The 27,415-nt window shown below is 42.1% G+C and overlaps 1 protein-coding gene across 2 annotated transcripts in view; it reads left to right on the top strand.

Annotated features, from left to right (window-relative positions):
• ADARB1 (adenosine deaminase RNA specific B1) overlaps positions 1-27,415 on the top strand; it is a 100,500-nt gene that overhangs the window by 39,325 nt on the left and 33,760 nt on the right. For both annotated transcript variants that reach the window (XM_068407733.1, XM_068407734.1), the window contains exons 3-4: positions 13,168-13,242; positions 20,177-21,108. In XM_068407733.1, the coding sequence (XP_068263834.1) occupies positions 13,215-13,242; positions 20,177-21,108 (960 nt within the window). In that variant the 5' untranslated portion in view covers positions 13,168-13,214. The remainder of the gene's footprint in view (positions 1-13,167; positions 13,243-20,176; positions 21,109-27,415) is intronic.

Genomic DNA, 27,415 nt, shown 5'->3' with positions numbered 1-27,415 from the left:
ATGTTTATAAATATGGAAAGGGCAAGTGTCATGAGGATGGAGCCAGGCTCTTCTCAGTGACATCCCTTGACAGGACAAGGGGCAATGGGTACAAGCTGGAACACAGGAGGTTCCGCATAAATATGAGGAAAAACTTCTTTACTGTAAGGGTGACCGAACACTGGAACAGGCTGCCCAGAGAGGTTGTGGAGTCTCCTTCTCTGGAGACATTCAAAACCCGCCTGGACGCGTTCCTGTGTGATATGGTCTAGGCAATCCTGCCCCGGCAGGGGGATTGGACTAGATGATCTTTCGAGGTCCCTTCCAATCCCTAACATTCTGTGATTCTGTGATTCTGTGCTTTGTTCTAATCATGCAGACTTTGCAATATATTTTTGGACAGTGAATATTGAATCTCATGCATATTACAGATTGCATATTTTTCATTTCCTAAAACTGTCATTAATGTGCCAACTGCAAATGAATGCAGTGGGTCACTCAGTTTCTCTCCCAAGTGCATTATGTACGTTCCTTAGTAGTCAGATTTTGAAGACTTTATTTCTCTACTGAAAGGTGTCATTCTTCAAGCTAAAATTATCTCAGATCTTCTTCCCGATTCTCATACTCCTGAGGCACTTTTTGCTCTGGGGAGCAGTGGTCAGTAGAGTAGGAGCTGCTTTGAGAGGAGAGCTACTGGGGTGAGCCAGAGGAGTCTTTTTTCAGTCTTTACACCAAGTCCTGTGAATGAAATCTCTGACAGGTTAGGGCAGATAAATTAATTGTTGAAGGCAAAATCACTTTTTTTCAATACCTAGTGCAGCAACTCTTCCCTGAAAGGGAAGGAGAAATGCACATTGTTACGTACATCTTTCTTACCAGTGGTGAGAACAACGTGGTGAGAGTTTCAACAGCTGGAATAATTATGGTAAAAAGCTCAGTGGTTTCACAAGCTGCTTTTTTTGCTTTTTGCAAAGTACGCTGTTCACTCAGAGGAGAAAAATGAATTCCCCTAAGGAGTTTTTTTCCCCTTTTTCTCTCTGTGTATCAGTGGTGCTTTTCCTTCAAGGCCGTGTAGATGTAGATACCTCACCCTCCTTGTCCTTTCTCCATCATGCGCAGCTTAATATGGATTGAAATGTCAAACTTGGCCTGAAACCGTTAATTAGTGAGGTGCAGAACTGCTAACTTTAGTCTTAAATTAGGTCTGGTCAGATGGGAAAATGCTCCGCCAACGCGCAGCCAGTGCCTATGCTGACACTGGAGCTGTGGGCTTCACTGGAGTTTCCTTGATGTCCACTTTAATTTTGCCGTGACCGTGCAGACCTGTCGGGATGTAGCATTGCAGGGCCAGATGTCAGATTATCATCACTTTTAAATGAGGCTATTTCTGGCTTCCATGAAGGGAGAGATGTTGCTATGTTAATCCAGAGCGTGCCTTTGGTCTGTGAGCCCGAGTGGGCAGTATTTAGTGAAGGAAGGAGAGATGCTGGAAGCATAAGAAAACACCTGACCTTATGTCTGCTGCAAAGGAAGATCACACCTTATTGCCCCAGGGAAGACTGGTTTGCGGAGTTGGTCTTAGATGATGATGGAACTCATTTCCTCCTGGGCTTCGTGATGGTGGTGAACACGTGGTAGCATGACCATGGCATTGGTGGCTTGTTCCACCATGGCAAGTTCTTCTCTTTAAATTATGTAAACTGGATATGAATGGTCCTGTTGATATTTCTTCATCCTCAGTGTAGTGTCCATTAACATAGATGCTGAAGTAGAACTTCAGCTCCTCTGAAGTGGGGAAGTTTGCAGCCCTTAGCACTTAGCCTTCCTGCAGAAATAACCAGTCAACATGTTAACTCAATCTCAGAAGCTTTCCATCACAGACTGGAGATGAAAAAGCTGGTACCTGGGATCTGGAGAACAAGTGCCAGCAGACAGAGCAGGAGGTGGAGACGTAGGGCTCCTTGTGAGCAGGTCAGCCCAGTCCCAGTGGTGAGCTTGAGTGTGTTGGTTTTGGTTAGTGAAGCACTGCTAATTTAAGATGCCAGTGGCAATGTTTTTCGAAAAATGCCAGCCTGGCTAGTTGTCAAAGTATGATGGTCCATGTAAGTCATCTAGGAGAGTTTATCCAGATTTGATCAGGTGCTGTCTTCCAAAGAGCCAAGGCCTGGGGTACTGAGGAATGGAGGTCTGAGAGCAGGTGGAGGTGACTTGTCAGAGAAGTCTCCTCACTCTAGCAACAGACTGAAGAAACTGATAGAGCTTGCACCTGCAAACATCCTCTGCTCAAAGATGTTTTCTGTCCTCCGAGGTTTAATCTACAGGCAGGATTAAAGGGTAGCAGCAACCCCCAATCTGTGCTGCTGATCCACAGGATGAACATGTATTCGGTTAGTTGATCAAATTGGGGAAACAGGATAACATCACAGTATCCCATAATGTCACATGTTGCCTTTTTTTTTTTATAAAAAGGCTGGAAAATACTACAATTAATGTTGACATTGAGAAGGCTCTCGGTAAGACCCGGCATACAAACCCTCATATGGAAAATGTGCGACTAAAACATTGCTCTCTGAGATTTGCATGTTTGTCTATTCCTGCTATTCACAAATATATTTTATGCATTTCTAGGCAGTGTATGAAATACATAACTAGGATCATGAGAAGCAGTTACAAAGGATGCTGAAGGCATCTTGGTTTCAGGTGCTAGGGTGTATAAACGTGTCCTTGCTTATGTCTGTCCTTGTTTCTGAGATATGTATAAGGCTGAAGCCACAGCAAAGAGTTGCCCTCCTCTTTTAATAACAAAATAAAAATAAATTTACCTTTCCACACCCAGTACCGAGGATGTCTTTGATGTTGTCCTTTTAAGAAAACTGTCCTTCCTTGCCCCCCTCACTTACCGAAGGGTTAATTGTCACATGTGCCTCTTGCGGTGGGTAGGGATGAGCTGCAGCGTTTGTTCATCTTTGTTCATCCGACTGTGCATCGGCGCATCCTGCGGATCGAGGAACGGCCCTCGGCTGGGCAAAGGGAGCGCAAGGCTGCGCAGGGGTAACCCTCCTGTCAGGAATACGTCGTGGCCTCGTTAGGAGGGGACGGGGGGTGCAGCAGGCTGGCGAGCTGGGCTGGTGGTGGTGGACCGTAGGTGTGTGCATGGCATCTCTTCTAGCCGTGGGTCTCAGCATGGGGACCCTCTTCAGCGTGGTCCGGCGGCGCTGTAAACGGAGGCGGAGGAAGCGATCGGAGCGGAAAGGTAGTGTTTTAATTGCTGTATTGTCGAAACAAAGTACCGGGAGGGGTCGTAAATGTAGAATTTTTCAGGTGAGGTTTGAACCTCCGTTGTTAAGTGCAACTTAAGTGTTTTCTGTTTGGATTTATAGAGTGGAAGAAATATTTTGAACAGAATCCTTCAACATCTCCCAACATTATATTTCACTTAGCTTTCAAAGTTTGGAAGGAGATTCCTTTTTAACAAAGGTGAGACTTCCCTAAAGCTGCAGCTTTCTGACTTCTACTCCCATCTAATAACAGTTTTATTTCATCTGTCAGGTTATGGGTTTTTGCATATATGCCATTCTCAACATAAAACATTAGGTAGCTGCTAAATTTTCTTTTCAAGATATATCTAGTTCTTCCTCAATGATAAGGATAAACCAAGAGAGCTATTAGAGTCCTTCACAACTTTTTTTCTGTGCAGTGAATACACAGAATATTCAAACAAAAGAAACACAATTTACATCTGTTTGGACTCCTGTAGTGTGTGCTTGCTGTAGCCATCATTTAGTTAAAAATCTTTCAAGTAGTCTCTTGGGAAATAAAAGCAAGTACTGTTGTGTTGGCTAGTACATTTTGAAGTGCTTCTGGTGTTCTTCCTGTTTGGAAATACTCTGTGGGAAATAGAGACTGCAAAACCAGGAGAGAGTGAAAAGTGCAAATTTACTGTACTTTCTCATTACTCCACTTAAATTAGAATACCTTTAGATGTCATTTTCCTCTTTGACATAGCTGACATGTAACGCTTTTAGAAAAGGAAAGCTTTTTGCAGTCCTGCTTGTAGTCTGAATATTGCAGGGTGTGCTGCTATGCAGTCACTTGGCTTCGGTGAGCGTATTTAGCAAACAGCTGGATTTTGGTTTGTCGCTCCGTGTTAAAAGCAAAAATCCCCTTTACTACACCAGCATAGTACAGTTGAAACCTGATTTTATTTTAGCAGTATACCTGAGAGAAAACAGTTCATGCAGCCAAGGAGTAGGCTTTCTGCATGGTCCTGTTCAACGTATAACATGCTGCATATGCACTGACTCAAATCAGTTAACTAATATTTTTGTCAATTATTCTTTATTGTTATTTTGGAAAGCTCTGTAAATCTCTGAGCAACAATTAAGCTTTTCCCTTTATTCTTACTTTTTTTTTCCAAACTTAAATTTTTTTCCAATGTTCTCGAAGAGTTTTACTCCAGTTGTGTCACTTATCCCAGAGCAGGTTTTTAGGAATAAAACTTAAGAGTTTACTCACACCTGCTGTCGGAGGCAAATGCACGGCTTCACTGGAGTCCTTTTGGAAGCTGTCCTTGCTCAGACGCCACCGATGTTTACCCAACCTCGATGATGAAGCAGTGCGGAGACTTTGCGCCTGTAGGATCTGAGAGGTTTCTGGACATCAGTTGCTAAATGGATTATGTACAGGCAGCGAACGAGTTTATTATTGCAGTTTTGCTGCATTATGAAAGTTGCTTGAATAAAAGTTTGGGGCGTCAAAGTAGTAAAAAATGCTGCTCCTTCTTCAAAGTGAAATGATAACTGAATTCTTAATGATTTCAGAAGTAATCAAGCATGCCTTGGCAAGAGAGGAAGCTCTTTTCTGTAGCGAGCAGCCTGGGTTCAGAGTCCTTTTTCTGAAAAACCCTACCCCTAATTTCTGAAAGTCCTATTTTATATGGAAGGGCTTTTAAAAATTATTTTTTTTTTTTTAATTGCCTAATCCTGTACCTCTCGAAGCCAGGTGAAAAAAAAAATAATCCATGGACTACAGTGGGAGCAAGTTTGGAAGATTAGTCAGTCTCCTGATTAATATGTGTACAAAAAGCACTGAGAAGTTCATTCTTTCTGCCCCAGCTAAGTACTGTCTCCTACACGTTACACAAACTGTTGGAATGTTATTTATTACTAAAAGTAGATGTTATTTGGACTTCATTAATAAGTACAACTAATTCATTCTCTTCAAAGTATTTTTGACTTTAAGGGGGGAGGTTGTTAGAAGTTAGTTGTAATGGAAATCGGTGATGTGTTACTTCTATAAAATGCACACAGTCTTCTTGCTGTAGTGATGTGCTTGGGATAGGAGAGTCGTAGTGAAAAATACACAGCAACCCAGCATAGCTTCCCACCCATGGTGCTCTAAGAGAGACTTCAAGTGTACTTTACTCCTTGCTTTAGGTGTCCAAGTCAAATCCTAGCCTTGGTAGGACAGTTTTAGAGTAGGGTCAAGCAGGGTCCATCTAGATCAGTTGGGCAGTTGTTTGCTAAGCAAAGGGAGGAGTCTATGGATGCTTGTGGAGTCTGTGAACCAAGAACCTCTATCTGTTACTGTACTAAAATATTACATATATGTTATCATAGAATCGAGTCATAGAACAGTTTGGGTTGGAAAGGACCTTAAAGTTTGCCTAGTTCCAACCCCCCTGCCACAGGCAGGGACACCTTCCACTAGACCAGGTTGCTCAAAGCCCCATCCAGCCTGGCCTTGAACACTGCCAGGGAGGGGGCATCCACAGCTTCTCTGGCCAACCTGTGCCAGCGTCTCACCACCCTCACAGGAAACAATTTCTTCCTAATATCTAATCCAAATCTCCCCTCTTTCAGTTTAAAACCGTTCCCCCTCGGCCTGTCACTCCATGCCGTTGTGAAAAGTCCCTCTCCAGCTTTCCTGTAGCCCCTTCAGGTACTGGAAGGCTGCTAGAAGGTCTCCCTGGAGCCTTCTCTTCTCCAGACTGAACAGCCTCAACTCTCTCAGCCTGTCTTCCTAGGAGAGGTGCTCCAGCCCTCTGATCATCTTCGTGGCCTCCTCTGGACTCGCTCCCAACAGCTCCATGTCAAGTAGTTCTTTTTCTAGTTGTTCCCTGCCAGGGAAAATGGTGTGCGCATGGCTTTGTACGCAGTGGGAATGCGCGTTGTTGAGTTGGAATGTAGTGATGGGATCATGTAGGTGGCACAATCCAACTTGATATGCTCTCCTGAACCCTTTCCGCTTCATGCAGGGTGAGTTTCAGTGATGTCTAGGGAATGAAAGAATGGGAAATCTGGGGCAGAGATGCGGGCTTGGTAGGCAGTCAGCCAAGCTCGGCTGGGCTTATGAGCCTGGGATCTGTGCTAGGTGACTTCTGTGAAAGAGCAGGTCAGTGAGGAGAGCAACACAGGAGTAATCCGCTGTTGCAGTCCTGGGTGCTGGAGGGAAGTGCTGAGCACTGCTAATCTTTCTCGAGTGCATTTTTTTATAAGGAAAGGATTAGAAAAAAATATGGTCATTCATTATATGCCAAGAATATATTTAGCCTGACTCTTAAACACATATAGTTAAACCTTAAAAGGAGGCAAACGCTTCATTAGAAAATGTGGACAGAAAGCTTAGTGTCATTTGGCTGCATTATTTATTACTCTAGCATTGCATCTCTTAAATGCCTTACAGCTCTTCTGTCAACTGTCCTTCTTCCTGGCTGTTTATCTTAATTGATGCTTCCAAAATCTGTTTAGGCCACACATTTAAATAATAAACAAAAATAGATGAGTTTAAGTTCTGTTTCTTATAAACTTCAGTAACACCACCAACAGTCTAAGTTAATTTATACAAATATTTATGCAACTGGAGTTCCTGTTTACCTATGCTTATAGCAGACAGGAGCTTGCTTTTCCTCTGCTTTGGGCTGGAGGAACAGGATGTTCAGCTGTGGGGACGTGGTGCTGAGCCCAGACCGATAACCCAGATCCTCGGGAGGGTTTTTCCCTGGTACAGCAGCGCGACGCATCCATACAGTGTTTCTCACATCTGGTTTGGCTCAGGTACCTGGCTCATCACGTCTGTAGTAACTGAAATGTGAATTGTCTGAGTCTTTTGTCCTTGAGCACGATGTGGTGCTGCAGGAGTAACTGGAGCTGGTTTGATGTGCTAAATAAGGTGACAATTATTTCCAAGTTCGGTTGATTACAGTCAACTAATTTCCTCTTGTTACGCAGGAGTTGTGCTGATGCTGTATAATGCAAATGTGGCAGTACAGTAAAATGTTTCCTGAGCAGCTCTAGTACTTCAGTAAGAGCATTGGTTATTTGTTGGGGTTTTTTTCTGGGAAGGGAAAAAGTCTCTTTATACTGTGCTTCAAAACTAGTCACCAAAGCTAAAACTAATGGAAAAATTAAGCCAGGTCTGAGCCTACCTAGCAGAGTGCCGGGACTTGTGTTTAGAGTCAACAGCCCTATAAAAGGTTATCTTAATAAATACTTAAGTTTTAAGCAACATCTGAGTAACAGCACAGACGAAAGCAGCTGCTGTGCCAGCTGCCCAGCTTGGCTCGTTTTCCTGCCCTCTATCTGAGTTCAAGCAGCAGCAGCAAATGTGAGTTTTGAAAACTGGGTTTGTTAGGACAGTGGTGACACCCCGTCTGGACTGTGAGGGATGAACACCGCTGGGCACCACGCTTCTGAGGGCGATAAATCAAAAGGAGAGCTAAACTCTGCCTGTTTTTCTTCGAGTTCAGGCTTGGACTTGATACTTGCATCAGCTCTCACTCTCCCCAAATCCCTCTGGCCTGGCACAGTGATAATTGCACTTGACTCCGGTCACAGCTAAGAATTTCCCAGCCACCTCCTCACGCCTTTAACCTTTATTCAGTTATGTGTACGTGGTGGTGGTGTGGACTTTTTAAAATTGATGTGAAGCTGCCTGTGGTCTTTAGGAATACCTCAACTGCCTAAAGCCTTTAAAGCATTTTATTGTCTTGGAAGTATTTTATTTTACTGTTTCATATGCATTGAAATAAATAATTCTGAAAAGAATCTTTACGCAAAAGGAAAATTAATGTTTCAACAACCTTCCAGGTCCTTTCTCTAATAATTAACTGATCTATTTTCAAGGAAAATTTATCGTGAACTGATACTGAAAGGCTGGAAAGCATAACATCTTTTGGAATACAGTACTTTTAGAAGCATCTCACCTTTTTTCAAACGTATTTGAAATGCTTGCATTTTAAACAATAAATATGCTTTGGTTTCAATTAATACTTAAAAAAATTTATTATTTATCACTTTGGTTTTGTTGTCTTTGCTGATCAGTTCAAGGGAAAGTATATAAAGTCTTTACACTTGCTTCATTTGTACGTTTTAAAACCCCAAATGTGGTTAGTAAGTACATATAGTTTACACGATGTACTCTGTACAGATGTACTATATACGGTACTGGCAGGAGCAGTTTGAAAACAAGCGAGCATTCCTTTCCCGAATCCAGCACGGCGTACAACAGGCCAGTAACACTATGGAGATGTTGAAGTTTGTTTCTGATTCCAAAATGCCTCGTTGGTCCATGCTTGGTTGTCATGAAATATGCATCATCACAATGAAATAAAATACAGGTGCTTTCATAATAATGCATAAACATTGTTTTTTGTAGCCCACAAAAAAAATTCACCTTTTGTAGACATAATTTTTATACTTTTTCAGCATGGCTGGATTTTAGATATATGTTGACTGGGATATCTGAGCTGTGTATCTACACAGAGTGTTGCTGCTTCTGTTACTGTGGAGAAATGTTTCCTCTTAGCTGCTATACATAACTGTGTGTAATACTGTCTATAATATACATAATAGATAATCTGGTTGATGATGGTAATATTAGTATGCCAAGAGTTATAGCCTCATTGATAGTACAGAGTTAATTAGGATTGGAATCAGGCTTTCTCTATGGTAATAGGAAAGCAAATTTAAGCAGCTTTTATAGAGCAAATAAAAGTAGCCCGTTTAGCAAAAGTTCCGCTCAAATTTCTAATCTCTTTACAGGAAAAAGGCTTATGTGATTTGCATGATCCTCTCCCCTCCCTCTGCCCATCTGCTTTAGCGGGGTTGGTGACCAGGTACGAGCGATGCCCAAGCTGACACTGCCGCAGTGAAGCACGGCACGCTTTGTCATTAAAAACTGATGAGCCAGGTGTTTCCAGGTTTTATGGGGACCTGGATCAGACAGGGGTGTGATCCTGCCCATCTGACGGTAGCCTGCCTTGAGCTGTGGCGTTGCAGGGCGACGGACTGGTGGCAGAGGTCCTCTTGAACGTGTTGTGCTCATGTTCAGATTGGACTAGATGACCTTTAAGGTCCCTTCCAACCCAAACTGTTCTGTGATTCTAAGGTGAATGATGACAGGAGCATGGAAGAGAAATTGCCACTCTGAAACCCACAATCTACCTAAAGCTTTGACGCATGTAAGATGGAGTTGACATAGTCATTTTGGACATAGTCTTTGGATTAAAAAAAGTTGTGGAAATTTTGTGATTTGTTGTAGGTGCTCCTGGGAGTCTCGGGAGAAGTAGTATGTGCGAGGCAAGTATTTTAGCTCTGTGTCCCTTGAAATTCTGCACTGCTGGTGACAAAATTATCGTAGAGTTTTACTGCTTGTCTTACTTGTCATATTTTTTATGATCTGCTTGAATTTATGCTGCCTGGCTAGTGGGGAATCTGAACAGCTTCGTTGTGCTCACAAGTGTGTTTTTTTGCATCTTTTGTCACTGCCTCTCCTCCCCATTTGCGCAGAATCCTCTTCGTTACTTAGATCGGCATCTTCTCCAGACAGGGTTGGGGATCGAGAAGGAATCGTCTTGCCTGAGCAAAGGCACTCGTTCGGGTCACAGACTGAGATGATCATAAATGTTTTGTGATGGCGGTAGGAAATTCAGGATATCTGCAGGCATGTGGGCTTTGTTTTTGAAAACAGTATGTGAAATGATGACAAGCATAGAGATATATTTCTTTCTCATTCTACTATTAGAGGCATAGCGTTAATTAATTAACGTAATGATTGCTAAAGGCACATTTTACATTTTCAGTAAGGGCTGCTTAGCTCCTGCTGTGAAAAGTAAGCTGTGAAAATTGCAAATAGTAGTGTGCTGAGCATTTGTTTAATTGAGGATAAACAGACTTCATTGTTTTAAATTACTGAATAACAGTATTTAGAATGCATGTTAAAGCTGCAAATTTACACATCTATATGTATATTTTAACGTCATTCTTTGTTTCGCAGTATCTGATACTTATTTTTGGACTACAAGCTTCTTGATGTTTCTGATACACACGTTTAACATTTACATTTTAATCACCTATGTGCTGGAGGTTGCGGTTTTACAAAAACCTAGTTTTGAAGTGATGGCTTCACTGGGCAAGTCATGCAGTTCTCCTGTCCCTGAGTCATGTTCCGGCAAATCAGCGATGAAGTTTGAGCGTGGTGATCAGTAGGTGGATGGTTCACCCAGCTGGTTGGACTAACAGGGGTGATTAGTGCTGCTTCTGTGGCTGCAGTGCTGGATGAGGACTGCACGTGCATCATCCCCGTGGGTTATGCTACTGTTATTTGTTTCTGTATTCCTACATATCTTTTATTCTTGGATGGAAGTTTTTGTGGGATTTTTTTTTTCTTCTCATGTTAGCAAAGATGAAACCAAATTGACTTTAAAAAGAACAAAACAGAACACTGCGATTCATTATGTTTGGCGTTTAGACCTGGGCTCTGGATTTGCACCATGCTTTGCATGAAGTGTCTGCTAAAATAATAAGTAGGGGTGGGATGGCTAGTTTCTTTTTGCCAAACTTGGTAATTACAGATTACGCACTCGGATTACTATAGTATGCAACCTGTGCATTAAGAACAACATCAGTGCAAAGTTCTGCCTTCTGTTTACTAGCTAAAGCTGACTACGGTTTTAATGCAGAGAGGAATTAAAGCTAGATTTGCCCACAAGAGATGGGAAGAGAGATGGAACAAATTCATTGTTACAAAGCAGGCATTTGGCTATGTTAAAATGAATATTGATTTTATTGTGTCAACCTTATCAAGTGACCATACTAGTGCATATGTTTCCTCTTCTCGATAACTTTTGACTCTGTTGTCTGATTTCTACCAGTGCTGACACTTAAAGAAGTCTCAAAGCATTGATGTTCCTAAATATTTGATGTTGGCAGCTGGATGAGAGACACAGATGTGTGTCCTCACTGAGGGAAGGGCAAAACATAATATAACAGAGCAAATACTTTAGTGCTGTAAATTGTGCCAGCCCATACAGCAGCGTGAAACCAAGCAGCGTCTTTTATGCCACCTACCTTGCAGTGTTGCCATGCTCTTGAAGGCACAAACAACCTCTTCTTCCCGCCCCTGCTCATCCCTTCCAGCTGCAGCCTCAGCCCTTGGTTTCACAAGGCCTTACCATTCCTGGCAGTAACCTCTTAAGACATCACTTTGCCTCTCTTCTTCCCAGCCACAGCACCCAGGTAGTTTTACTGGTACCAGTAGGGATGTAGCGGTGGTGAGAATCAGTTCCCTCATCTGATCTGGCGTGTGTGACCACAGCCTTGGGCTGAATTGGGTACCACTTGTTTTACTGGGTCCTCAGTGTCCTGAACGCTTACCCGACAGTATCCGTGCATTTGTTAGCTTGTAAGAGATGTGCAGAGTAAGTAAAATGTCCATGGATAATTAGAATTGGTACTGTCTATGGTAAAAGTAAACTAAATAAAAGACTGAATCTCTGCTGGGAGATAATTGCATTATCGGCAATAACAGAAGGAGATTGAAGTTTTGCCCTGTGATCTCTGTGGACTATTTGTAATAGTTTCGGAGTAGGATCAAAGATGCACTTAAAAGTAGGACTTCAATCTTAATTTAATCTGATTGTCAGCAAAAGGAATCAACGTTTACAGATGTTGTGCAAGACTAGATTATCACAGAATGATTTTGCATTTGTCCTGGACTTGACTCTCTTCAGGTACTTTCCAAACATTTAATTGTGGTAAAGAATCAGCAGAAAATGAACGAATTATATAAAAAGAAAAAAATTGCAATGCAGAATGTAGAAAGTGCAGTGCTTAGGTGTTAATGCTTCAGAAGGGCTAAGAGGCAGAGATGCACGACAGATTGGCAAGTACAAGACAAATTTCCATGGTTTGATCCACTCTAGTTTAAGTATACAAAGCCCGTTAATGCTCCGCTAATTTTTCCTCACGAAAAATCCTAATGGATCTTTTGTTAAAAGTATAAGTCCCTGCGTGGTTTTGGGGTTCAGTGCTCTCTGTTGGAGCACTCGTGGCATTATGAGATTGGACCAATTAACTAGAAAGCAACAGATATTACATGCTTGATTAGTTTTCAGGAAAAAACAAACTGGAATAATGAAAAAAAACCAACCAAACCACAAAACCCATAACCCTTAAATTAGTGCTTTTTATTTGGGTAAAAGTGCTGCCTTCTTTCAAACCAAATGCTAGGTAGATTACGTATTTTGCGTGTCAGATGCTTATATTCACTTTTAGGTCGGTCTCACTTGAAATGGAAGTCCCCGTGGTTAATAAAATCTATTTCCCCACAGCCACATAACCTACATGTGATATCACCTGAACGTTTAAGTTAATAAGAAAATTCACATGTAGGACAGAGTTACATTACCCAGTCTGTCCTTCTCCTGATATGGGGCTGCATCTTTTGGTTGTTGATGATCATCTTGGTTTTAGCAGGTATCTTGGGTCAGGATTTAACCAAACCAAACATTCATCAGTTTGGTGGTGGGTAAAAAACTGCATCTTCAATGTTTGGACTGCTTGAATTGTCTGTGTGGTAACCTGCAGAGTGGATTCGACATTATTTTGGAGTTTAAAAAAAAATGGTGGTGAGGTAAAGTAGTTTGCATACTCTTTCAGATAAAAAATATTGTAGTTCGTCATACAAAAACCCAAATTCCTGCAAACCTTGTCGAATTTGCAGTTCCGCAGAGTGCACCTCAGCTACAGAAATAAGCATTTTAGGGAAATACTGTGTGAAAACTGAGCAAAAACCATGGACAGCCCAAAGCAAAGCCAGTGCCCAGGCTGCTGCTTTTAAAGGAGATTTAATGCTTTACCTTGTATGTTGCTACCTTAAAGCTTAAATATCCCACTCTCTGTTTTCCAGACAGAAGCAGTCTCCGCCAGCCAAGAAACCAGCAGAAGTATTTCATAATGGATGCAGATGATGAAGAAAACATGAGTAAGACGTGCTTATTTACACAGTAATAATCATTTCTGAAGGTGACTTTTTCTCACAAGCAGAGGGACGACTGCAAAGAAACTTGGAAACGCAAATTAAAATAATTTCTTTGTATGTTTTAAAATACGGTATAGAAGAGTGAACTGGAGCTTTTGCATTAAAAGTGTTTTAGATACACATGGCTATAGGCTAGTTTAGATATACCTTGCGTCTCATATTTTTCTTCCAACAGCTGAATAATCAAACAAAATATTTCCCTGTTTTGAACCAGCAATGAAGAAGAGAGGGAGAATACCGGTAGTGCTGATGGCTGAGGGTTAGGGACCAGTCAGAAGGGAGGGATGAGATGGAGGAGATGGAGTTGGAATGTATAAAATAAATGAGGGAAAGCAGAAATGGAGGAAGGAAAAGCAAAAGGAGGAGCTAGAAGACCTCCCTGCAGATCTTGTATGGACAATTATTCTCATTAGATGCTGATTGTTCCAACCCTGAGCTACTGCGTTTAAGCGCAAAAATATTCAAATATAGTGATTGTCTCGATGCATACACTGCAAAGTGCTGCGAGATTGCTAACACTGTGGTATAATTAAGATCCGATAACCTGTGGAGAAAAGTGTTCTCATTAAAACATTATAAAAATATTTTTACTGTTATTGACCTTCCATCTGTCTTTTTTTGTGAATGAGAGAAATGTTCTGGTGCTGCTATGCTGGTGTGCTGTGCCTGACAGTAAATAATTGTATATGATATAATAACAAATGTGCTTATTTTTCCCCTAAGTGACAATGGCTAAATGGTGCATCTCTGGCGAAGCTGACAAAGCCCAGCAGTGTAGGGGAGGTTTTGGAGCAGAAGAGTGGTAGTTCAGTCTGAAGGAGTTACAAACATTTTTAATGTGAGATAAAGAAGTAGATCCCTGTGTTTAAAAAAAAAGCAACAAACAAACCCCTAAAAATATTATCTGGACTAGTATACATCTTTTTTTGTTTGGCTGAAACAGTGAACTCAACTGGAATATGCTTGCTAACACTTTCTTTTCCTTGGTATAAAAGAAATTACTTCAGATGGATGCTTTAGCTATTTCTAAAAGTGGTCTCCCTAAGGAGGACTTCAAAAAAGTAAGAACTGTAATTGGGTAATTCACATAAGATAATTTTTTTTGATAAAACGTCCCCATATCTCAAGGAGGAGTATATCTGAACATGAACAGAAGGTGCCTTCCTGAGCTGTAGAAAATATCATCTATTTACAGGGGCATTCTGTAAGTGTCCTTCAGCAAAACACTTAATTGTTGTCTGCTTCTGGGTTGGTGTTTTTTATTTTTGTGTGTGTGTGTTAGTGCTTCTATATGGGAAACCATTCACTGAACTTTTTGTCTTGTCAGGAGGCTGGCTCCATGGGGTTGTTAGAAGTTTGGGGCATGCATTTGTATAACTGCAGTTGTCTCCCAGAAGTGTGTTTTGAGATGTCATCTGTACTGTGTTTTTGAAAGGAAGCTGCAGATAACAATGTCTACTTGGACAAGCCCGGGTAATAGGAGGTGCAAGAAGACCTTCCTGCATCTGTATGCCTGCACAGACATCATGAATTTGAAATGTTAAATCATCAGATTTGAGGGAGGGGAGAAATCGAAGTTAAAATTATTAAGTTCTTCACCTTGATTCTGCAAAGATTTTTTTTTTTTAATTTATCATCCTGTATTTTTATATCTAAGATTGTGAAGTGCAATATCAGAAGTTGCCTATTAAATTTTTTATTATTGTATGTAACACCTCTTTGGGGAAGTCTCTTACAGGAAAGTGGGCGTATGCAATATTTGTAGCTTGCAGTTGTGTAACTAGAACTGCTCTGCAGAAGCCAGAATTAAAATTGTCTTGGTTCAGCTGAAATGTAAGACAGTGAAGAGGTTACATGAATATCCCTGAGAAAATACAGTGTTTCAGGCTTCAGGTTTTAAGGTCTTCCTCCTTTATCCATTGAACATAGAGAAGATGTTACAAGAGATTTGGGGAAATATATATTTTTTTAGAATGTTTTTATTTGGTTTTCTCTTGCTTTGCATGGAAGGTATGTTTGCTCACACTGAACGTCCCAGGAATCTGTGCTAGAAGCCCATCTGCATATTGTCTCAGCGTCAAATCAGAGAGCCTGGCAGAAGTGTTAATACAATAGAAATAAATAATTTGCTAGGTGTAAATTCGCACTGTTGCCTATCCTTATCGATTACCTTACGGGCAAGGGAGAGGTGGGGCATTTTGCAGAACACTTGGGATACTAGCACGTGGCTGTCCTGACCTTTTTCTTTGATAATTTTTCCTCCTTTTTCTAAAAAGATTCTCAGAAGAGATCACATGGGGTTTTTTTCTGCCTGTTTTTTATGAAAAAAATGACTTATTTAGAATTTCCCCAGGCCAATAAATGAGAGCAGCAATATAAGGGGTAGCTAGAAACATCTTTCGGTTCAGCTAAGAGTCATCTAAATTTAATTAAGTGTGCTCCAGATCAGACAGAGCAGGGAGAGTGGTGTCTCTCAGCAAGCAGGTAATGGAAGCTCCCCAATGGATAAAGCATCTTAATTACAGACGCTTTCTTTACTGGCATGAAAATTCCCTGTGCCTCTTTCCTTCTTCGAGCTCTCTCGGGTTTGTAAGCCTCTCAGACGAGATGTCAGTGGCAGGACTTTTCTTCCACTGAAGTTGTTGGCGTGTGATACTGTCAACTTTGATTTTTACCAAGGCAGCTTCTACAGCCGTCAGTGAAATCTCTAGTCAAAGCTGCCAACTATTTTTAGTGACTAAAAAATAAGCTAATCTTATGAGAAATGTCTTATTCTTAAATCATAGGTAGTATTAATCTTTAAGAAAACAGGATCCCATTACCAAGTGTTGGTATCTGTGTTAATGCTGCTTTAAAGTGTTGAATACACAGCATCCATGATGGACCTCAAAGGGCTCTCTAAAGCGTTCATTCCTTGAAAACTTACTTAAAGACTGGAAAATGCATAGTCTTGAAAGTATATTTAAGATCTAGGATTAGGCTGTTTTTAAACCTCTTGATTTTTGGGTGTGTTAGGAGACCCACCAAGACAGTGTAACCTTTTTGAGGCAAGACATATGACATTAGCATATGGTCTCTTGTCAATCCCATTAAAAGTTTAATAAAAAAGAAAAAAGAATAATGAAGAGCATCCATTACTGAACGCAGATTTTTTTTTTTTATAATTCAGATGCTGATTTTTTCTCCTGCCAGCTCTCTCCTGTGCTTTGTATTTTCAAAGAGTGTTTTAACATTCACAGGTCTCATTTTCCTGCCTTATCTGAGCTGTGATGCTGGCAGCACAAAGCTTAATACTGGTCTCCAAATCAAACTGATGATAGATTTTGAAATCTAAAATGTTTTTTAGAAAGTGTGTGGAGTGGTGGTCCGCATCTGCCATGACCTCTGCTTTAGAGCAACAAAATTTTGCTCCTTTTGAGTACTAATGCTCCCAGCTTGGGCTGTGATGGGATCCTGAATCAGCCAGAGCTTTTGAGGGGGTGAAGATGCCCTCCCTCGTTCTCTTCTGAATAAGTGAGAGACTCCCCAGAGTCTTACGGTCTCTAAAACAGCATGTTACCGGAATGAAAAGACTAGAGCAAGAAGAGCAAATACACAGTGGGTCTGCTCTGCCTGTGTCAGAAAGCATGCCGGGGAGATAAGGAGCTGCTCTGAGAAGAAGAGGATGACCTCGGGACATGAGGTAGTTAGAGTACTGTGGTGTAGAGGAGGGATGACAAGGTTGAAATACTAGAGATCTCTGTAAAACCATGCACAGCACAGGGTGTTTAATATTAGAATCATTAAACTGAAAAAACAGCAAATAAAAAGCAATAAATGCATCAAGTGAGACTAGCAGATGGGGGTTCAAAGCAAGCAATGGGAGATGTTTTCATGCAATGTGTAATGAAGTTGTGAAACGCATTGCCCAGGACATTGTGGATACCAAGGGTTTATGGGGTCTTGAAAAGAAAATAGAAAAATTTCTGGGGGGAAGAAAGCCGTCAGTGGGTCCCTGCCAGGCTCTCTGGGACAGCCCAGAGCTGTGGCTCCCTGCAGGCTGAGAGGCTGCCCTTGCTCTGGTTTGATACCCTCTCTTGGGGTCTGCTGGTGGCCCTGTCACAGGTGGGGAGCTGGGCGAGGTGAGGATGAACTAGTAAGGCCATTCTTAACTTCTCTGACAAGGTGAGATGCCTGGAAAGGGAGAGCTGTTTCTGAACAGCGGGGAGAGGCTGGGCTGGAGGAGTTCCTCCATGTCTGAATATGGACAAGATTAAATGAGATGGCTTCTCTGACTTTTAACAGGTGGTGATAGCTAATCTGACCTTTTGACTAATCTGTCAGATCTTCCCCAGCCCTAAGGTAATTAGAGGACCTGACCTGCTGGGCAGGACAGGTTAAAGAAAAGGACCGAAAGTGCATCTTCACCCTCAGCCTGAGAAGCAGTTGCTCTTTCTGGCAGTCCAGTGGGTCTGTGGGTTGAAACAAACATGGGTCTTTCTGATTCGTACAGAAAGTCTTTTTCTTTCCATCACATGCAAGGCTTGGATTTGGATCACCTCCACAATGTAGATATTTACCTAGTTTGGTGGTCTCCAGGTTTGACTTGGGCTGCTAGCTCCCTGCTTGCTTTCTCTCCTAGTTTCTTCCACCCTGCAGGTTCTCCAAAGCTAACAAGCCTAGTAGCTCACAGGCAAGGAGTAGTTTTCTTCCCTTCTTTCTTTTTGAGACAAGGTAAGCATGCAAATTTCTTTCCTGCTTCCTACAAGTTTCCCCCTCTCTGTGAGGGCATCTTTTCCCCTACTTGTGTCATGAGATGGATTAAGGAGTTCCTCCAGCTGCCATACTTAGATGCAAAAGTTCTGGTTTTTACATTCAGCTGGAGTCTATTCAACTTGTGTTTTCTTTCTGTGGTTTCCACAGGCACTAGCAGTAGTCTTCATATAAAAAGAAAGATAAAAACAGAAGCCATTAATTAGCGGTAACTAAATTATTTCTGTTTAGCCTAAAAGTCATATTGGTTGATAGCAAATTCCTGGTGCCGCTAGTAAGAGCGATGTTCCAGAAATGGTGTTTTAGATGAGACGTAATTTTTGGAGATTACAGCTTCAGGTAATTAAAAATTCCTGAATAAATTAAAAATTCACTCTGTTGTCCTTAGATTCCTTCACCATGTGTGTATATATATATATATTTATATATATATAAAGAGTATATATTCATGAACACTGTGTATTGACAGTTGTGGCCCTACAGCACACATACTGCAGGCAATACAATTTGTGGCTGAACATTACAAGAGATACTTTATTAGATTTAGCAGATTTCTAGCAATGAAATGCTTCAGAATATTTAGTGTTTCATTCCTGACCGAATTTAATTGACTGGAATTTAATGTTCAGTACTGTACAATTCTTTGTTGTGATACTGTGATTTAACAAAATGTGTTCCTACTTTGGCTTTTTCTTTTGATCTTTTTTTTTCTTCTTTTTTTTTCTCTTCGAGCACCGAAAGGAGTAACCTATCGAGCTTTTGCTGGAGGATGTTATAAATGAAAATTTAGTAACCATTCCATCAGCTTTGTAACCTGGGCGAAGTGATGTGTGCATGGTAGGGGATTCTTAGGGAAGACTTAAACCGTGGCTGAAATTTGTCACTACGAAAGAGAGCTTCCACCTTGGTTTGCTCTCATTTCAATTAAAGTTTATCACCTAGTATCAGTGTAGATGTAATATAGATATTCTGAAGTTTTGGAACAGAAGAGTTAGAAATACTTGACCTACTAAATTTGCCTTTTCATTCACAAATGCCAATATAAAGCACAAATAATCAATTTCCTTAGTTTCTTTATCAGAGTGAAAATGAGGTCTTTGCAGTTATAGCACAAATAATTCTTTAAATATACTTCTGACATATCATTACCCCAAGTTTCTACTTTAGAAAATAAATCATTAAATTAATATTACAATTCTTTTTTTTCCCCATTAAAATACCATCATTGCAATTGTGCAGCTTTTGTCACTTTTGTAAGCTGCATAGTCTTAAGAGAGGATCTTTATCATTATTTTTGGGTTTGTAACTCTGTGACAGCAATTTTCTTACTTTGCAAGGAATTACAAAATAGCTTGTAAATGACAAATACAAGGTTTCTTAATAGAAGGCTGTGTGGAAATATATAAAGTCGTCTTGTTGTCATGCTGGCACAGCGGGCAGCTGCAGTTCCTGAGCAAATTGGGGTGAGGTGAAATGAACACCTAGGAAATGCATAAAAAAGAATTTAATTCGGAGAATATGGAATAGCTAAAGAGAAACAAAAGTATTCAAACACTTTTCAGTCTTGGTGCCTACCAAAGAGCTGCCTAATTTTTCGTGGCTCAAGTTTTATTTATGTCATTTCTCAATTTGAGCAACTAAAATCACTGAGGAAAAAAAGATGTAACATGACTAAAATAAGAATAAAGTAGAATTAAATATCTATCTCCTAGTACTGGTCTTAAGCATCCATTTTTATTTTACTGGTGGTAGTTCTTTGTTTTATAGGCGTATGCTACTATAACTTACATTTTCTGGTTTAAAGCTTTTTTCAGGCCAAACATAACTCATGAGTAAAAGTTTTGTCCCAGCGTGATTTAAATGCAAAAAAAACCCCAAAAGCTGCAGTGGTTTTTTGCTGTATCAAATGCGTATTTTGAAAATCATTCTTGAGTGTGTTATTTCTTGAATTATCGAGAGGTTGTATTGCATTATTATTATTATCTCTGATCATATTGCAAAACACTTAACCTGTGAGCACACATCACTTAACCAGTTACAAAGAGAGATAAAGGAATCTATAAATTTTGCATTTACAAGGTCCTGCAACGAAGGCATTGTAAGTTACTCTTTCTGGGCACCGCAGGTTCAAGCAGCACCGATGTTAAAGAAAACCGCAACGTGGACAACGTTCCCCCCAAGGACGGCGGTGGGCAAGGCGCCGGGGAGGGGACACAGCTCTCCAATGGCGGTGGCAGCAGCAGCAGGAAGCGTCCTTTGGAGGAGGGCAACAATGGCCACTCCAAATTTCGCCTGAAGAAGAGGAAGAAAACGCCCGGCCCCGTTCTGCCAAAGAATGCCCTGATGCAACTTAATGAGATTAAACCCGGTTTACAGTACAAACTCCTCTCGCAGACAGGGCCGGTCCATGCCCCCATGTTCGTGATGGCAGTCGAAGTCAATGGGCAGGTATTTGAGGGGTCTGGCCCGACGAAGAAGAAAGCTAAGCTTCACGCCGCCGAGAAGGCTCTGCGGTCTTTTGTCCAGTTTCCAAACGCCTCTGAAGCCCACCTGGCAATGGGGAGGACTCTGTCTGTCAACACGGACTTCACTTCCGACCAAGCGGACTTCCCCGACACACTTTTCAATGGGTTCGAGACACCGGTCCCTTCCGATGCTTCCTTTTACCTAGGGTCCAACGGGGACGGGTCCTTTAGCTCTAGCGGGGACTACAGTTTGCCGTCGTCGGCCGTAGCCAGCAGCCTTTCCCAGTCGCCTCTCCCCGCACCACCGCCCTACCCCACCGCCAGCGGGAAGAACCCCGTCATGATCCTCAATGAGCTACGGCCAGGCCTGAAGTACGAGTTTCTCTCGGAGAGCGGGGAGAGCCACGCCAAAAACTTTGTCATGGCCGTGGCGGTGGACGGTCAGACTTTTGAAGGCTCGGGAAGGAATAAAAAGCTGGCAAAAGCTCGGGCTGCTCAGTCGGCGCTGGCGTCCTTGTTTAACATGCAGCTGGACCAGACGCCGTCTCGACAGCCCATTCCCAGTGAGGGGCTCCAGTTACACTTGCCACAGGTGAGAAGCCCTTTGGGTTTTGTTGACGTCTTTGGGTAATGACCGAGAGTAGCCAAGTTGTGTGTATTGACTCAGCTTGAACAGCGTTTCTCCTGTTTATTCTGCTTCTGTAGGTGTATGTGTGTATATATATGTATGTATTAGGTGATTTATCCACTTATGGGTTCTGACAATTGCACGAACTCTGTGTATTCTGTTGGACAGAGAGGAGCCTTTGTTGCTGATGCTTTCAGCCTTGATCATGTCACGTAGGAGAGCACCAAGCCCAGCGCAGTGGCAGTGTGGATTATGGTTTGTGCTGAGGAAAGGTTGAATGGCGTCTTGCTCGTCTTGGGCAGCAAGACTTGGAGTTCAAGTCAGAATTACTGCTTTAAGTAGAATTATTATTTGATACAACAGTTTTTAGCAGAGAAGAAAATCCTTCTCTTCTGCAAACTGAAATTGTTGGCATTAACAGAGCTGAATAATGGAACTCAAGGACAGATTAAGTGAGGCTAATGCAGTTGCCACGTATTTCAGGGTCTAAATAAACGACACACTCGCAGGACATGTATCCAAGACACATGGTTAAATAGCTGTCATCTAAAGGATTGTGCACTAATCAAATTAGTTAATAAGTATATATAAGTTACTTAGATGAGTAAATCTGGATGAGAAATAGTTTAAAATCAAATAATTAATCAACTAGGGAAAGTATCAAACATACTAGATGTAGACCAGAAATTTGAAGTAGCTAGAATTATGATGAAAAATTCTCCCTTATTTGCTTGCTTTTGTTTCTCCCCAGTCAAACTACAGTAATGATTATTCGACTGCCCTCTTCCTACTGAGTCTCTTGGATCTTTTTAATGATATTATATGCCTGTCTAAATTCAAATACTTGCCTGTGGCTTTTTTGCAACTTTCTTTATTATGAGAATTTTAAGGCTTTGACCTTTTCTATCTCAAAAACGTTGGTTTAGATTTCATTAAAATTGTAAGATACTGATCTGATTTGATAATGTGGGGTTGAAGAGTATAAGTAGATGTTGTGACTATTTTAAGTGTGTTGTTTTCTCAAAATGCATGGACAATATGCATTGTTTAGAAATTCCTATATGCTTTCTTTTTTAAATGTTGTACAATTATTGCATTATTGATGAATGTTTCGTTTTCAAATTTAGGATCATGCTATTTCAGGTACTTATGATTTCTTCAGTAGATTCAGTCATTTCAGAATGCATTCTCTGCTGTGCTTTCAAAAGTAGATTTGGCCCCAGTCACCAAAAATATTTCACTGCCAGTAATTTATGTGTTATTAGTTCTTGAATCAGGAAAATGGTGAAAATTGGAACTGGAACAGGGAAGTGGGAAAGAGCACGAGGTGAGATGTGAAAGACGTGTCATTCTAAGAAGGGAAAGTTGTTTTTTAACCCAGCAGACCAACGTATAACAGCTTACGCAGCCTCTTTTCTTTAAGGGACTTCAATGGACTACTGGGCAGTGCAGGGTTTTTCTGAGCTCCTTGCCTTTGTCAGGTTTTGACTGAGTCCTGGGTACCTTAGGGGATGATCGGGGCATTTGAGCCTGGGGCTGTGATGTTAAATAACAAAAAAAAAAGCAACCCATGCAAACACTATTTTCAATTTTTTCAAGTGCTCCTACATTGACCTTGATACCCATGTTGTGTACAACAAAGCATGCCCCAGGATGTGTATTTTACCTGTCTTATAGGTGTGCGCTGAAAAAGGGGCTCCAGTGTGGAGGAGAACCCGGTGGGCTTCAGGCGTAATGCTGAATATGCCGGGTGGGAAGTGGGAGGTTGCTGGTACTGCCTCATGTAGACCTGATTCGAAGTGAGTTATTTATTCAGAGGCTTTTGATCAGCTTGTCGTCAGGACATTGTCGTCTTTTCTGCACTTCACTGTGTTGTATTACTCTGCTTTTAATTATAACTAGCTGTCAAGTTATTGGAATTATATCAAGGTCTGTTACATATTAGTGATTTTGGTCTGGTATATATTAATGATTAATAAGGGATTTAAGCATTTGTGATGTTTTCGGGTCCTGCTTTATTTATCTTTAACTCTGTGAGTTGTTTTATTTTTTTACAGAGTGTTTACTCAGGATGCATAAAAATGTTAAATTTGGAGATAATCCTAAAGTGGGTGAAGCTGCAAACATTGGAGAGTACAGGGATGATGTAAATGAGGATAGGATTTGTTATAGCCCATCGACCAAATAAAATGCTGATTGGGTTGGAAAAAAATGAAAGCTGGAAACATGCAAGGAGAGGAAAAACCCAAATACCAATGCTTAGTGGAAATAATAAAAGTACGGTGTGGTTGTGGTGATGAAGATGTTGAACTGACTGCCTGGGTGGCAGGTTCAAAACCTGCCTGTAGCTGGTGTGATAATTTGTGGCGCCTCGTGAGAAAAACGGATAGAGCAAAAAGAGTCGAGAGGAGAGATGGTCCCTGCTCCGGTGGTGGTCGTGAGTATCACTGAAATGTATATCTGTGATCCCATGCCTCAGGATAGCTACAGGTGCTCCAGGGGAAATTAAACGCAGAAATACACATCCAAGCTATCAAAAGGTACAGAAGGGCAGTTGACATCAGAAATCAGCTTATAAAATGGGTGTAGGTATAATCTTATGGTCTGTAGAGTGGGTTATCGAGGTGCTGATGTTTAATACATTTAAAACCAGTCTCCACAAAGCAAGCTTATCTGCTTGTGTACAGCTTGACCTTTTGTGAGGGACGAAGCAACGTTGCCTGCGGTGAGGGAAATCTCTTTGCTGGGAAAATGAGTTAAAGCCAGTAAGTCACTCTACACGTGCCTTAGAGTGGATGAAAATGCCCTGCTGAAAAAATCATCAGCCCTTGTGCATTTATTACTGTGGCAGCCAGTGTGTTAAAATGGAAGAGTTGTCAGTCTTGCATTATAGGGACTTGCCTCTCTAAAACAAAGAAAATATTTTTGTGGTTATCTACATTTTGTAAACTGATAGCCATCCTCACCTTACCTCCCACCCCTCAATGCATGACCTGTATTCTGCAATAAGCCACAGGACATACCAAGGGCTCTAAAATGTTTGTTCTTCAAGTTTTATCCTTTTCTGTGGAAGAAAACCTCATATTTCTGCATACTTAGATTAATATAATTTAAAAGTTTAAGTGCATGGCTTGTCTGCAGAGTTGGTAGGTGATGAGAACTGGAGAAGACAGTGAAATGTGAAGTCTTTTAAAATCACTTCTGAAAACAAAAGGGTCTCACATTTGTAGATGAAGCATGCAGGATGATGTGACCAGGCTTTTGAAAACTGTTAGTGCAAAGTCCAAATCTGATTTCATAGAATCATAGAATGGTTTGGGTTGGAAGGGACCTTAAAGATCATCTAGTTCCACCCCCTGTGCCATGGGCAGGGACACCTTCCACTAGACCAGGTTGCTCCAAGCCCCATCCAACCTGGCCTTGAACTGCCAGGGAGGGGGCATCCACAGCTTCTGTGGGCAACCTGGGCCAGTGTCTCACCACCCTCACAGGAAACAATTTCTTCCTAATATCTAATCCAAATCTCCCCTCTTTCAGTTTAAAACCATTACCCCTCGTCCTATCACTACACGCCCTTGTAAAAAGTCCCTCTCCTGCTTTCCTGTAGCCCCTTCAGGTACTGGAAGACTGCTAGAAGGTCTCCCCAGAGCCTTCTCTTCTCCAGGCTGAACAGCCCCAGCTCTCTCAGCCTGTCTTCCTAGGAGAGGTGCTCCAGCCCTCTCATCGTCTTTGTGGCCTCCTCTGGACCCGCTCCAACAGCTCCATGTCCTTCTTCTGTTGAGGGCCCCAGAGCTGGATGCTGTACTGCAGGGGGATCCTCACGAGAGCAGAGTAGAGGGGCAGAATCCCTCCCTCGAGCTGCTGGCCACGCTGCTTGTGATGCAGCCCAGGATACGGTTGGCCTTCTGGGCTGGAACTAGATGATCACAGAATTACAGAATCACAGAATCAACCAGGTTGGAAGAGACCTCTGGGATCATCGAGTCCAACCGTTGCCCTGACACCACCCTGTCAACTAGACCATGGCACTAAGTGCCATGTCCAGTCTTTTCTTAAACACATCCAGAGATGGTGACTCTACCACCTCCCTGGGCAGCCCATTCCAATGTCTAATAACCCTTTCTGAAAAGGAATTCTTCCTAATGTCCAACCTGAGCCTCCTCTGGCGAAGCTTAAGGCTGTGTCCTCTTGTCCTATCGCTAGTTGCCTGGGAGAAGAGGCCAACTCCCACTTCACTACAACCTCCCTTCAGGTAGTTGTAGACTGCAATAACGTCACCTTTGAGCCTCCTCTTCTCCAGGCTAAACAACCCCAACTCCCTCAGCCGTTCCTCGTAGGTCAGACCCTCCAGACCCTTCGCCAGCTTGGTCGCCCTCCTCTGGACTCGCTCCAGCACCTCAACATCTTTCTTGAAGTGCGGGGCCCAGAACTGGACACAGTACTCAAGATGCGGCCTCACCAGTGCCGAGTAGAGAGGGACGATCACTTGCCTAGACCGGCTGGCTACACTATTCCTAATGGAGGCCAGGATGCCATTTGCCTTCTTGGCCACCTGGGCACACTGCTGGCTCATGTTTAGCCGGCTGTCGATCAGCACCCCCAGGTCTCTTTCCACCGGGCCGCTTTCTAACCACTCTTCCCCCAGCCTGTAGAGCTGCATGGGGTTGTTGTGGCCGAAGTGTAAGACCCGGCACTTGTTCTTGTTGAACCTCATGCCGTTGGTCTCGGCCCATCTATCTAACCTGTCCAAATACCTCTGTAGGGCCTTCCTACCCTCCAGCAGATCGACACTGCCACCCAGCTTGGTGTCATCTGCAAATTTGCTGAGGATGCACTCAATCCCTACGTCTAGATCATCTATAAGGTATTGAACAGCACCGGCCCCAGAACTGAGCCCTGGGGAACACCGCTAGTAACCGGCCACCAGTTGGACTTTGCCCTATTCACCACCACTCTCTGGGCTCGGCCATCCAACCAGTTTTTAACCCATTTAAGAGTCCACCCATCCAAGCCCCGGGCAGCCAGTTTGTCTAGGAGGATGCTGTGGGAGACAGTGTCGAATGCCTTACTGAAGTTTAGATAGACTACATCCACAGCCCTGCCCTCATCTACTAAGCGGGTCACTTTTTCATAGAAGGAGACCAGGTTGGTCGAGCAGGACCTGCCTTTCATGAATCCATGTTGGCTGGCCCCGATGCCCCGATTGTCCTGCATGTGCCGTGTAATGGCACTCAGGATGATCTGTTCCATCACCTTGCCTGGCACCGAGGTGAGGCTGACAGGCCTATAGTTCCCTGGATCATCCTTCCGGCCCTTCTTGTAGATGGGCGTTACATTTGCTAACTTCCAGTCAGCTGGAACTTCTCCAGTTAACCAGGACTGCCGGTAGATAATAGAGAGTGGTTTGGCAAGTTCATTTGCCAGTTCCTTCATTACTCTGGGGTGAATCCCATCCGGATCTTTAAGGTCCATTCCAACCCAAACTGTTCTATGGTTTTATTCTATTCTATGAGTAAGGAGTGTAGCTGCAGATGAAAATTAATTTTTAAAAATCCACTACAGGGAGTACTTCTAGTCATTCATCTGATTGTGCTGCAAATTCAGTTTATGCTGTATATCATTGTGGACAGACATTGAACCAAAACATTAAGCAGAAGGAATGGAGTAAGAACCAGTACTGCAATGGCTTGAAGTGCTGTTAATCCTGGTTCAACCTAGGGTGGGGGAAACTATAAAAGAAGTATTCAAATATAGAAAAGATATACAAATTAATTATGAAAATGATTGGAGATCTGGGAAAGCTGCTTCTGCAGAGGTACTGAAGAGCTCTAGGCAGTTTATTGCAATAGACTGCTTAGTGTATTCAGGAGAATGAGAATGTAACAAATTCAAACTTAGCAAAAAGATAGCACTGAAGATATTTATGGGAATTAATGAATTATATGTTGGAATAATTGCAGTGGAATTGGAAGAAATGGAAAAGATACATTTGCATAAGCAGGGAGAGACTCTATTGCCAGCTAGCAGTTTCTTTAAATAAATACAGGAAACTTTGGAGCACTAGAAAGTAGTTACCCTGTTTTATTAGCATAGATATATTTGCACCTTCTCCAAATTGTGTGTGCTGCTCACTGTCAGAGGAGAGATAATGGACCTTGATTTTACCTACTGTGGGCACTGCCACTGCTCATCAGCTTGTGAAAGTTCACATAATCCCTAAAGTGTGAAGGTAGGAAGAAATAAAGCTAAGGGAGAACATTTGTGCTTGAGA

The sequence above is a fragment of the Nyctibius grandis genome, chromosome 9 (genome assembly GCF_013368605.1).
Source record: "Nyctibius grandis isolate bNycGra1 chromosome 9, bNycGra1.pri, whole genome shotgun sequence".
NCBI classification, from domain to species: Eukaryota; Metazoa; Chordata; class Aves; order Nyctibiiformes; family Nyctibiidae; genus Nyctibius; species Nyctibius grandis.
Note: the sequence above shows the minus strand (reverse complement) of the source record. Positions and strands in the feature narration are given on the sequence as shown.